The following is a 14316-nucleotide window of genomic DNA, read 5'->3' on the forward strand; positions in this document are numbered from 1 at the left end:
GCATCAAAACGATGGAAAAATATATACACCGACCCTTGGAAGTTTGCTTCTGTAGTCTTGGGAGAAATAATAACGATTTGATAATTTCCCTAGCAAAAGTATACAGAGATTTTGTGCCTGGGATTTGTGTACGTGATTTATTATACGTCAAGTGATATCAAACGGATGAAAATTAATGTTTTTCGAAAAAGTCTGATTCCCGATTGAAGAAAATCTGTCATTTCAATTATTCAGATGATAAAAAACCGAAACAATATTATTTTTGTATAAAAGTGATTTAAATGTGAATCTGAAGTTTTTTTCGATTGTTATTTACAATAAATGTTTTGAAATAGTAGGTAATTTTTCTCATAATCCGAAATATCTTTCTGGTTTCTACTAAAAAGCGAACTTCGTTAAAATAAAACTGGTTTTTCTTTTATTCGTTAGTTGGAAGAAATCAAAATTCGTGTTTATCGGTGTTATTAATTATTAACACAGATATCCGATATTTTCCCAATGATATTGTACAAGTATATCACGTTAATCGTTGTATACACGATATACGTACATGAATTGTTTCGGTAAATAAATTCAATTAATTTCATTCTCCGTCTATAATTTCAGGATGACTTTATTATCGGACAACGCGTCGCACCCTGCTCGACGACTTCCGGTCACATCGATGCACCGCACGTAAGGTAACCCCTCACACCGTTATTATATAACATTACAGATCGCGTGGATAATAATCAAGGTAGGGAAGTTCAAGTCTAACGCCAATTTTCGCACATCTGTAGGGAATAAAATGATCGAAAAAAGGAATAAAAATAAGTAAATACAAAAATACATTAGCCAATTATTTATCGTTTGTATTATTATATCGGACGTACGTTCCTTTTGTTACAAGGAAGAAAGAAACTTGAGAATCTTTGTATTTCCTTTCATCACTTACATCAGTTATTTATTTTCTCCATCTTGCTTTATTTTCTTCTTCAAATTTTATACGAACATTGCGTATATAAACTGTTGGACACAACCATATCGGTTCGTATACGTGTATAATATGTATATATTGTATGTATCGGCATAATCAATCGTCGGTAATAATTATCATAGAATTTTATAACCGAATCACGCCTCAAAGACCTGGACTTTTAACATTACGATTTCTTGTATCTACGTTCATATTTATATACATACATGTATACGTACATGCAAGTATATTGATACGCGACATATCATTATCAAAGCAGGCACCGTAGCAACCAGTTTCCGATCTAGTTTAAACTGGATATTATTTTATACATTTACGCGTGGTAGGTGCTTATCCGTTACACAAATACGCACGTTTTATTCATACATATTCACATATCTTTAGACGTGCGTAGGTGTATATACGACAAACCGATCGCAGTTTAAGAAACATATTGACCTTCGACATTCACCGATTACGATAATAATAATAATAACAATAATAACAACAACAATACATTTTCGTCGCTCTTGTTAAAATTCCCGCGCGATAAGGAAACGAAACTGGCTACTCGGATGTTTTTAATTCAACGAATCATAGTGAAATAATTTAAAAAAAAAAAAAAAGAGAAAAAAACAAAACAAAACTCGTTATTTTTCCTTATACTTGTTACATACAAATATATTTTACGTACGTTACGTGTAACTAATCGCGTATTCGGCAAATCATATATTATAGTATATATATATATATTGGACTGTATAAAGCAATAAAAATATTTCGCGTAATTTGTACAGGTAATAATTGTCGTGTATCGATGCGTCAGTGTAATAAAAAATTAGAGTTTTTAATTTTCTCACGCCCCGTGCGACATTATCATCATCATCATCATCATCATTATTATTATTATTATTATTTTAAATGATTTTTGAAAAATGATTTTTTTTCTTCGTCATTATTCAACAACGTGAATTTACTCGCGACCATCCGATTTCTCGTCCTGCTTCACTATCGTCGTCGCGATTTTTCACAGTCATCGATCGACAGACTGCCACGCAATTTATCGGTAGTTATACGTTATAGACGCCCAGTTATCCAGGTGTAACTACATAGATACGGATAATATGTTCATATATATATATATATATAAATGTACGTATAAAAGTATATCCGCCAGTCGGACCTTGATTGCAATATTATTACGAACCGTAGGAATTTTTTTTTTTTACATCTTTTTCTTTTTTTTAATTTTTTTTTTTTTTCGACTCGATACCCGTTCTTATTCAACTCTTTTCTCACCAGTTTCGTGCCACATTGTACGTACGAGAGATTTGCACCGTGCCACATGCGCGATCGCGACGAAAAAGGAAATGGAAAAGAAACGGAGTTGGGAGAGAAAAAAAAAAAAACGGAATCACAGGTAAAATAAATTAAAAAAATATTAAAAATAGGAAAGAGCCTGGAAGAATAAAGCAGCGGTCACAGTTATATAAAGAATTTTTCCATCTGTGCACGGTTGCTGTAGGCAAAATCTTGAACCTGGAACTAATCCGTTGCTGAACGGCACGTGAACGTTCCTTAGGGTACGTGGTGTACATTATATATCTATGTATATAAACATATTTATATATATATATATATACACCTGGGTCCAACGATTCTTAACTGCGCAGTTAAAGTTTTGCCGGTTTATAATATAGACGAAGAATACGAAGAGGACGGACTGTGACTCTCGAGGCGTGCGTTGTTATACCTTTGCAAAATCTTCGTCGTATAGCATTGCTAATGTGTGCGAATAATGTGCGTGTCTGTATATATATATGTATGTATACATACATGCACGTTCATTTGCGTATCGGTTATACGTACGACAAATGTTGTGTACATTTGCATGAGAATAAATAGACGATATATATATATATATGTATATATAATTGTGCAGACTTATTTTCTCACGTATATGGGTGTAGAGTTTCATGCTTTTCTGCACGTAATGTATGTGGATTTTTACATACGTATACCGGAATGCAAATTTAGACGTGTGTGCGAAACGGATCGACGCCGCCGACAAAGGTGAAATGCCGCTAATGCGCCACCGTCTAGTTTCAATTATTATACACGTGTGTGTGTGTGTATATATATATATATATATATTACGCGTGTATGCATATGTGTAACATTAGGTGAAATACGATTCGTCTCTTCTACATATCTCTCGTTTTGTGTCACATCGTACAAACTATCCACCTCGATACTTGAGACTGATTTTTACACCGGGTGACGTCTCGTAATAACAATTATAAGCATACGCGAAGTATGAAATGAGAAAATGAAAAAAAAATTAGCCAACGCTTTATATTTCCTGTGTATGTAATAATAATTATAATATATGTTACAGGCGTGTGTGAGAAATTATTATTAAACGTACGTGTTAGGTTAGGGTTTCTTTTTAAACTTCTTTTTCTTTTTTTTTTTTTTTTTACCGTCTTACGTACGCTTCGAAAAGTTAGTTTTTTTTAGCCTCGGACGAAGCCTCGTGAAAGCGGAACTCGGTAGGCAAAATTTTAAAAGGTGACGCATTGGGTTTGAATTTTTCGGAACACTTTAAACGAAATATTGCGATAACTGTACAAGTTCGGAAACTGTTCTTGGTTTCACTTTGCAGATAGGCAAATGTTCTTTGAAACAGGTCGTGGACTACTGCGTGACGTTATTTTTATCAGCTTAGAAGACGGGTGAGATAAAAATTTACAAGGTGACAAGCATCTTCGTTCGTTTACTCGATGCACCCAACTTTAAACGTTTGTATCGAATACGAGATGAACATTTAAGTGTAAAGTAGTCTCGACCTTTTTTTTTTATAGAAAATTTGATAATCTACAAAATGAAACCAAAAACAACTTTCCAACTTGTATGGTTTTCGAGATATTTCGGCTAGAGTGTCTGGAAAATTGAAAAACGGATTGGTCACCTTTTAGAATTTTGCCACCGAGTTCCGCTTTCACGAGGCTTCGTTCGAGACTAAAAACTAACTTTTCGAAGTGTACGTAAAAAAAAAAAACCACCCTGATACGAATAAATAATGCTTGAGAAAAAAATTAATCGAGAACTTATAAAGCGGTATGTATACGTGAAGTAGGAAAAGTACCGTAGATATTCCCAACAATTTCTGCAGAGGTTATTATTTTCTGCATAAAGATAAATTGCTTTTTATATCGTGTGAATATTTATTACAACTTATCGGGGAGTGGGGATTAAACGAACAATCCGAAGAATAATTTTCATACGTGAAGAAAGGTCGTTGATATATTTACAATGAATATAACAAGTTAGAGACTGGAATAAATAATATAAGTGATTTACTGCAGTTTTTTTTTTTTTTTATTTCTCATTTCTGTAAAACATACACACTGCCAAGTTGCTAACGAAAATATGGACTCAAAATGCCGTCATTTGAGTAAATAAATACTTTTTGAACGATATTGGGATGTTTTTGGAAATGTTTCAGAAATCGAGATTTTTCTTTCTTTCCTTTACTCGAAAATTTACGTTTTTTCTCGCCTTGCGAGAATGATTCTTAGAAAATAAATAGCGGCGATCGATTGGTCAGAAAATTTAACTCCTATTTCATATACTTCGACTATTATTTAACACGCACTGAGAGAAATTTTTAGTTCCGGTCGCCGCTCAGCCCTTAGTTGCTATATTTTCTTGCAACTGTTGCGAAAATTTAACGCTCGTGCAACGAAAAATTGACGTCAAAGCCTCGTTTGACTAAATAAAGTAGAGTAAACCTCGGAAACTGATTTTCCGTTGCAATAACCAAAAAAGGATCGACGATAACGCAAAATGTTTACGCGTACCTCGTTTTTCGTAATTCCAACAATATTCAAACAGTTTTTTTCAACTATATCTGTTTTACCGAATTTTTCTAGTCACTTTAACAAATGAAATTTTTCTCAGTGTGCTTTATATTTCGAGAAAATCGTAAAAATCGAATGGGTTAGAAAAAAAACTCAAGTTCGATGCTTCCGTAATTTTTTTTTTTTTTTTTTCCCTTACTCGCGCTTCGTTTTCAATCAAACGTAACACGTAACGTGTCGAAATAAAATATGACACACTGGGAAAAAAAAAAAGAAACATTGAATGGAAAATTTATATTGTAAGTCATATCTTTCCAGATACGAGAAGAATGTTTCATTATATTTATTATATCGTCGATGATGATGACGCTTATGTACACATACGTAGAATATATCTCGAGATCCTTTTTAATCGTTCAGTTTCGCCGAATAATAATAGTAATCGATCTACGTTATCGTGATATACCTATATCGATGAAAAAATATATTCTCAGTTTATAATCGTAAGCGTATCTGCAGAATTGCAATAATTGTCGAAACTGTAATACAATAATTGATCGTTCACATACATATACATACACACACACATATATATATATATTTAGGATTATTATACGTCCGATATCGACATCAAACCGATAATTGAATACCTTGTAAACCGTTTCGAAGGTTTTTTTTTTTGTTTTTCCTCTCGCGTTTTCAAACTCAATGAGTACAAAATTAGGGCGTTTCGTTTTACTTTTTTTTTTTGCGTCCGCATATCGCAATTAATCGTTACTTTCGTTTGCCTTTTTTCTTACCGCGTACGATAATCGCACCTGATTAACATTGTTGTAAAAGCGTGTATTATTTGGAATGTCAATTTCCTGTAATATTCGATATTAACGTTGTACGATTAAAAAGTGTACCGCGTTTGCGAAAAAATATTCCAAATTACATTTATTTAGTATGTAGTGGAATGGAAAATTTGAACGTTCGAACGTCTTGATGACTCGGCAATCTTACATTTATACATACACGCACTCAACAATTCACGGTATTAAACATTTCACCTATATTATACAACATACATACCTATACGTGTATACATATATATATATATATATATATATATATATGTATATATTTATACGTACACTAAACAATAGATGCGATGACTGTTAGTTATACCGCAGAGACAGAGTGAATCATTGAGCGTATATTGAGAAGAAAAATGAAGAAAAACAAAAAAATAAAACGTCCACAGAGGCAAATTTTTATGAGACAAGGCACGAAGTTACGACATGCAAATTTGCGGATAATTTACTTTGGTATGTATTATGTCAAAGTCGTCCCTACACGCCTAATATGCAAATAATTTACATTCTGTCAAACGAAGTCGACAAGTAGTAATAATAATAATAATAATAATGAAAACGAAAAAAAAAAAACACCGACAGTAATAACAACAATCATCATCGTCATCTAATATTTTGCGCATATATTTTACAGACGTGGAAAAGTATCGACGAAGTTTGCCATTTTTTTGAAAATTTTTTTTATATTCTACTATAAAATGAAAGTGAAAACATTCTAAGCCTGTTATAACTGTATACATATAATATATATATATATATGTGTGTATGTATAAATAAGTAGAAATGTTTAGTCATAAAGATTCGGCGTTTCTCGCAGTGATTAATTATCGATCGGAAGTCAAAGCGTCGAATCTAATGTTCTGGGAATTTATAATATGTTGTATATAATATTGGTGCGTGTATGTCGTTATAACGAACTAAATAATGTCTGTGGGATTTTCCCAATTTTTACGATGAAACAGCGTTCTTCATTTTTCGTTGTAATTCCGTGTCTCGCGGTAAGAAGTGAAAATTTACTTTGTACATTTTACAAGTACAAGTATCGTTCTTCCGATCGGTAATCATTCGCAGTTTTGTTCTCGTTCAGTTCCGCAGATCGTGAATCATAATCACGCGAATTTTGATGTTTGATTACTGATATACGTAATGAGAATGAATTGACTCGCAGTAGTGGTTTTTTTTTTTTAATTTACACATATTATCATCCGAATCATGATAACGTTTCAACAACGTGATTTTTCGTCATCGTATAAAACTGTTTGTAACATCGAGACAAATTTCCCGGGAAATTTTAATAACGCTTGCACGGTGATTACGAATATATTTTTAGTCGTTGCAAGCTTCATTTTATCAGACGATTGAAGTTGCGTGATTGGTGTATAAAAAAAATTTTTTTTATTTTTTAATTTCACGTCAAATCGATCGGAGAACGATTCAACAGATTCTTAATACTCGAAAAATTTCCGATTCACGGAATTAATTCTAATTCACTCGTCGACGATATGTATGTATATATATATATATATATATATATATATATATTATATGCGTATAATGCGTATATATAATTATAATAAATTTACAATTCAAACAACGTATAATAAATATTAATCGTTTGTCACAAGCGCGTAATAAATATATCTATTTATAAGAAATTTTCACCGGAATCTTAGGTAGGTACACGTAATCAAGCAAAACAATCTTTCCAAACAATTGCATTAACCGCATTAATATCTCCGGTCGTCAAACTCTCCCGACAAAATCCCCCCCCCATATATCAATTCCTCTATTACACACATTCCGACATCAGTTAATTATAACAAATGTACAAAAATACGACACACACGCGCGCGCTAGTTAAAAATCATAAAACTCCATTCGCGCATCGTCATCCCTCATAAATCACACAAACATTATTACGTATACCAGTCCGGAACTCGGTTTGCGGAGGCTTTGAAAACCCGCGGGGTCTTTCACAGACGACGACGATAATAAAACGATCTTCGTCGTTCCTAATTTTACCTCGAATCTCAACTTGTACACACATATATATATATATATATATATATTCGAGGGTTGCTCGTAGCGGTAAAAAATCCCAAAACGCCGGCTGCGACGCATGGATCAACCGGCTAACGGGGGTTGGGAGCAATAGAACGCGAGTAATCGAGAGTGGAGGGGATGACGGAGCGCCGGCGGGGCTGGAGGGGAGGAAGCGGGCCGTTAGAGAGTAGGAGGAGGAGGGAATAAAGTCTACGTTGAATTGACGATTTTTGCCCGAAGCGAGGCGTGGTGGTGGGAGGGTCGGTAAGGGTGGGGGGAGGGGGGGGGGGGGGGGGGGGAGCCATGTGCTCTCTCGGCATCGCGGAACGTAGAGAACTAAGAATGGATATTTACCGGCGGAACGGGGTTCCGGTGTGTGGTGGGGATGAAAAAGGGTGAAGGAGAGGGAGAAGAAACCAAGCGAGAGAGACCAGCTCGGGACACACCGGAACGTCGACGGTTTCATAGCCTGTCGAGACACGTACGAAATCGCATCAGCTCCGTGAAAATATATAAATCGATTGTAACGTTAACATCTCGCCACGTATATTTTATAAATAAATATATATATATATATACATATACATGTAGTATACAATATATGTACACGCATATATGTATATATAAAAAAAAAGGAGAGAATTTTTGGTTACACGCGAGGTAAAACTGACCTCGCCAGCAGCTGTGTGATTCGAGTTTTTTTTGTTTTTCAATTAATTTTCGTTCTTTATCGTTGTTTTCTTTTTTTTTTCTTTTTTACATTCGTCATCCGCACGTTTCCTATTTTCATGTTTGTCGATTTACAATAATATCTATATATATATATATATAGAGAGAGAGAGAGAGAGAGAGAAAAGACAAACAAACAAACAAAAAAGTGTATAATAATTTTTCGAAGACAAAGAGAAAATAACAACAACAAGTATTGTCCGAGGATATTTGAAAGGATATATATACGTACTGTCAGGTATATAAGGAGAGGAGAAGAAAGAATATAAAAGAAGATATTATCGACGGCGGGAAGGGATATATATACATACATATATATATATACCTGGTATATACGTAAATACGGCAAAAGTAATTTTGGGTAATTTTTTGGATTATTGTCACTCTGCGAAAGCCTGGAAATATTACGAAAAGAAGAAACGAAAATTGTGCGTCGGAGTTGAAAAAATATACAAAGAGATCAGCGTACTTGTATATCGAATAATATAATAAATCGAAAGCCGTAAAATTATTCCGTACTCGGGATGTCGAACAAGATGCATGGAGCCCCTCCTGTTCACGGGGCTAACCTTATGGTGAGTGAAAAATTCATACTTCTTCAACTTTTCTATTTTTAACTAATATATTTCACGCAATTCTTGATACTTTTTCACAATCCACCCTGTACATGGATGATTATTTATTTTCACGTACCTTGTGACTATTTTTAAATACCGGCGTTAGTAATGTCGATTATAATAGCGCAGCTGCCGCCTGTCATCGTCGTTGAATTTTCATGTACATAAGTTTACGCATGCATGCGATATATTATACATATAAACGCGGTATAGGCCAAGCATGGAAAAATTCCGTTACATTATGTTAATCGCTTGGTTATTTCCCCCCCCCCCCCCCCCCCCCCTTATTCCTCGCTTTTCTTGCGACACAACGATGATAATCGCGGTAGTTTAATTGTTTTAAAAAAAAATTTCTACTGCAATTAATATTATTTACGCACGAGGACGATGAGAATGGATATCAAATCTTATTATAGCTCGTAATGATATTTTGACACTGTAAAAACCGCTTTGCGTATCGTCGTCATCGTCGTCATCGTTACCGCAGTGACGTAATTAGTCTTGAACTTTCTACGATAGGCTTCTTTATATACACTGGTACCTGTTAAATGTTGTCATTTGCTTACGGGGAACGAATTTCTTCAGAATTGGAACCTCGGTATTTCCCCTTTTGACGCTGTTTCCTTTCCTCACTTCCCTCGAATCTCATTAAGCGAATCGTAAAACGCGCTCGTGAACCATAAGGTTAATTCATTCAGGAATCTGCGAGAATTTCGATGTCTAGAACAGTTTTACGATCAATCTGCGGATAGCGGAGCTGATTCGACAAAATTAAAAAGTCTCCAGAATTTCGGGGGTTTTTTTTTTTTGGCGGTTCGTTATATGTGCATTGATTTTATGAAGAAGAATGAAACGGTTTAAACGATTTGAGTTGCGAAGTCTAGGATAGTTTTACAGCTAAATCAAAAACTCCCTAGAATTCCGTAATTTTTTGTTTTGGTCATTAGTTGCATGTACACGAACTTCATGAAGAAAAAAAAACAGTTCAAGCGATTTGAGTTTCGAAGTCCAGGATAGGTTTACAACTAAATGAAAAAGTCCCTAGAATTCCGTAATTTTTTGTTTTGGTCATTAGTTGCATGTACACGAACTTCATGAAGAAAAAAAAACAGTTCAAGCGATTTGAGTTTCGAAGTCCAGGATAGGTTTACAACTAAATGAAAAAGTCCCTAGAATTCCGTAATTTTTTGTTTTGGTCATTAGTTGCATGTACACGAACTTCATGACGAAAAAAAAACAGTTCAAGCGATTTGAGTTTCGAAGTCCAGGATAGGTTTACAATTAAATAAAAAAGTCCCTAGAATTCCGTATTTTTTTGTTTTGACGGTTCGATGGATGTACACTAATTTCACGAAGAAAAAAAAAACAGTTGAAGCGATTTGAGTTACCAAGTGTGTCAAGAAAATTTTGTAACGATTGCTTGTTTGAATCCCTATTCTCTTTCATCTCTACTAGGGATTTGTTTTTGTTGCCATAATGTTACTAAACTTGATATTGTTGCCAACTTGACGGCGATTGTGCATGGGGAATTATTTTTTGTCTGTCATGTAAACTTGCAGATTCTGAAGGATTCCATGCGCCCGACTTTTAGGTTATAATTTTTCTGTTCACACGTCAAATTCACCTGTGCCCCGTTTCACACACATCCACGAACGGAAATCTAAACCCGAAAAATGTTTTTCACAATCTGACGATGAATTTTCGCTCTGCGTGGTTGAACAATTCATCGATACGTAAATGAATCCGTAGTTTTATACTATTGCAAAACTTTTGACAATGAGTCAGGATTGTAAACTCATCGCATTCTTACATTGTAAATCATTGCCGGAGGAAAATTTTCTGAATATTGAATAAAAGGAAAAAGAAAATTTTATATAACTTTTTCCTCACTCTTTCTCTTTCTCGCTCCGTTTTTATTTTACTCTTTTTTTATCTTTCTTTTATCAATATAACGACGACGCGCTTAATTGCTGTTAATTTTGACACTCTCTTTTTAAATTTTCGCGTCTTCAGTCACGCCGCGTCACGTATCTTCTTCCGATTCAATAACGTATAAAATTTGAATCATATCAGGTTATATCACACTCGTGATTTCTTCAACCAACTCTTTTTTTCTCTGTTATTTTTTTTAATTTTCATTATACCGAAACAGTCGCGTTCGATTATAAAATATCTTTAAAATCCCGACGTACGATTATCCTTCTTCTTGAACCATGTTTCGCCATTTTTCTCTTCATGTTGGCGACGTTAGAAATATTCGTCCGCTAGAGAGAACAAATAGAAAAAAAAAAAGAAGGAGTAAATAAAAAATAATAGAACAACAACGTCCGCAAAGTGGGAAAAAATTTTATTTTCCACCAAACACTCTGTACAAGTTTTTGCGATTTTCCCTGTATAAGCGCCGCTGTATACATATATCGTGGTAAACATTTTTCATTGGCTCGAAGAAAACCGCGGGAGGAAGCGGACGGCAAAAGGCCGGGGAAGGAAGAACGGTCGGGGGGGGGGGGGGGGGGCAACGACGGAACTTGCGGGAAAAAAACGAGATAGCTTATCAACGTTGTTATGTGTATTATATATTATGTACATGTATACGTGTGCGTGTGCGTAAGTACAAAGCTTATCGCGGGAGCGAAGTTACATAGAATATATATATATATATATATATATATATTCTATATATAAAACCTGTCTGAGGAGCACGTGTTCCTAATTTTCTCGGTGTTTGTGGGCGTTAATAAATTTTACGCGAATATATACAATGGTATTATAAGACACAGAGAGACACAATCGTAAACTTTATATGTGTTTTATCTCGTGCGCATGATTTCTTTTTCTTCGACTTTTTTAACGTAGTAGGGTATAGCAATTCGATTTTTTTTTTTTAACACCCTCGTTATCATATATCTATGTCCGCATTAATGCAAGAATTACATGTGTCTGTGTGTGCGTTTGTACGGTATTATACTTGCATACATACATACATACATACATACCTAAGTAAATGCATTATAAATTTATGTAAAATATCTTGATCGTTTAGACAGGTGGCGGGTTTGAGTCTGATCGCGTATATTTACACGTGTGTGTAGGTACTTGGACAGCCTTGAAAGTTTCGTATTCGATTGTGTAAAGAGACACTCATTATATGATCACACGGTATATTGCGTTAATCAGCTTCCCAAAAAACGAAAGAGACGTCTTCATTTTGTATTAATCGTCTCCAACTGTTCGCATTTTCTGTATACATATATACCAGTTGTACATAATACGTATGTAACATTCGAAATTCATTTTTTCAAATTTCATGAGTAAAAAAAAAAAAACAAAAAAACAAAAAAAACTACAATTCTTTTTGGGTATAGAAGCGATTTTCGAAACTTACTAGGTATTATATAATGCATCAGCTTATCGATCATCATCGATCATCGATTAATGACGATTAAGTAGAATTAACGGATTATATTATCTCGTTGACGGGTGAATCACGGTTTCTTCTTCTTATCTTTGTTGAATTTCATTCTTTATTACACAAATGGAAGGTGCATTTTTTTTTTCATTCTTTTTATCTTCAAACTTTAAACATTTTGGAATCTTCACTCGCGTTATACGTATGTATAAGGTTGAATTATTTATTATACGTATATTACAGGCCGTCACTTAATGAAATACTTCTAAATTATAACATCGTAGATACATGTACATATACATCTATACACGTATGCGCGTATGCTTATTTTTATATTGTATTTATCTAATATGCATGTTTTGCATTGTCAATTACTCAGGTGCGAAGAAACGGCTCGCGAAAAATATATGCAACTTTTTGTACGCTTTTTAATAAAATATACTCTTCGTACTGTGTTTTTTCTTCGCGATACATCAAAAATATATATGTATATATATTTATATATATACATGTACACCTAATGTTCATGTATTATATTTTAATATTATAAAATTTTTATCACACACATACACAGTTATTGTAAAGATGTACGTACAAAAGTCGTACAATACCACTTTACCATACATTCTCTAAATCCGTACTTGGCAAATATAAATTAGCTATATTTGTATAAAATCCTAGTTAAAATTATTTAACATCGCGTAAAGATTTTCTACATTCAATGTCTGCACACTCGGGTGGAATAAATTTTCAAAGAATTGTTACATCGCGGAGGGGATGTGAACAAAAAAAAAAAAAAAAAAGAAAAAAGTAGAACCAAAATAATTCATTGTAAAAATAGTTATAACGGTATAGCAAAAACATCAACATTAAAGCGTCAATGATCGCGAATTGGGTCACAGACCGATCATAAGTCTGCAGAACTTAACCGAGCGTCTTTCGCGAAAGTCGTATACCTTTACCTTGTATACACACACATATATATATTTATATACATATATATACGGTGTATAGGTGTATTTATATATAAGCGTATAGACACAAACGTCTATTATAAGAGCTGGCTGGTGAGAAGGAACTTTGTGCAGCAGCGTTTGCGCCGGCGGCAAGTTAAAACACGCGCCGGCGGCGCCATTTTGTGCTACCGATTGAACGTGGCGCTGCGGACGCCATCTTGTCAATCGGTGTATTTCAAGTTCGAAACTTGCAGGTTTTTCACGAGGTGCTGCGCGTTACGCGAATGCGCTTTCGTAAAGACAGGATAGTCGATAACTTTCGTGCTTAACGAACATTTATCCAGAGTTTAGGTCTGATTTTATATCACGTGCGTGAAGTGGAAGCGGAAAAAAAAGAAGAAAAAAAAGAACGTTATTTGAGGAAAAACGAAGCAGTTTCTGATGAACGTAGATAAAATGATATGATACGAGGAACGAGAAATTTAAAAATAAAATTACGAAATAAGAACCATCGGATTCTGAGAAAGAAGTATACAAAAATATACCTCAAATCATTTCCGTTTATCTTTTTTTATTTCTCAAGATAGTTAAGAAAACACAACGGGGATAAGAGAAATACGAGAAAAGAAAAGAGGAAGAAAGTACATATCAGCTCGTAATGATAGTTGACACGAATCATTGGGTTTCCCTTGGAGCAATTTCGCGGTATATACGATATTATACATACATGGTAATTAATTACATACTAATAAGCGTTATGTGGTACAAACGCGTATATCGGAGACGTTGAAACGACGCCGGTGAATGACCATTCGTATTAATACGAGCATAGACAACACACGATATGTATGTACTAAATGAATTTATGCGCATGCATGTTATATGTT

General features: G+C 34.3%; 1 protein-coding gene across 1 annotated transcript in view; it reads left to right on the plus strand.

The window, feature by feature from the left end:
- Window positions 1-8557: 8557 nt before the first annotated feature.
- LOC107220157 (proton-coupled amino acid transporter-like protein pathetic) overlaps window positions 8558-14316 on the plus strand; it is a 34754-nt gene continuing 28995 nt past the window's right edge. Inside the window, exon 1 of the mRNA XM_046732363.1 lies at window positions 8558-9022. Coding sequence (XP_046588319.1) covers window positions 8972-9022 — 51 coding nt within the window. The 5' untranslated portion in view covers window positions 8558-8971. The remainder of the gene's footprint in view (window positions 9023-14316) is intronic.

Source organism: Neodiprion lecontei, chromosome 2 (assembly GCF_021901455.1).
Source record: "Neodiprion lecontei isolate iyNeoLeco1 chromosome 2, iyNeoLeco1.1, whole genome shotgun sequence".
Lineage (NCBI taxonomy): Eukaryota > Metazoa > Arthropoda > Insecta > Hymenoptera > Diprionidae > Neodiprion > Neodiprion lecontei.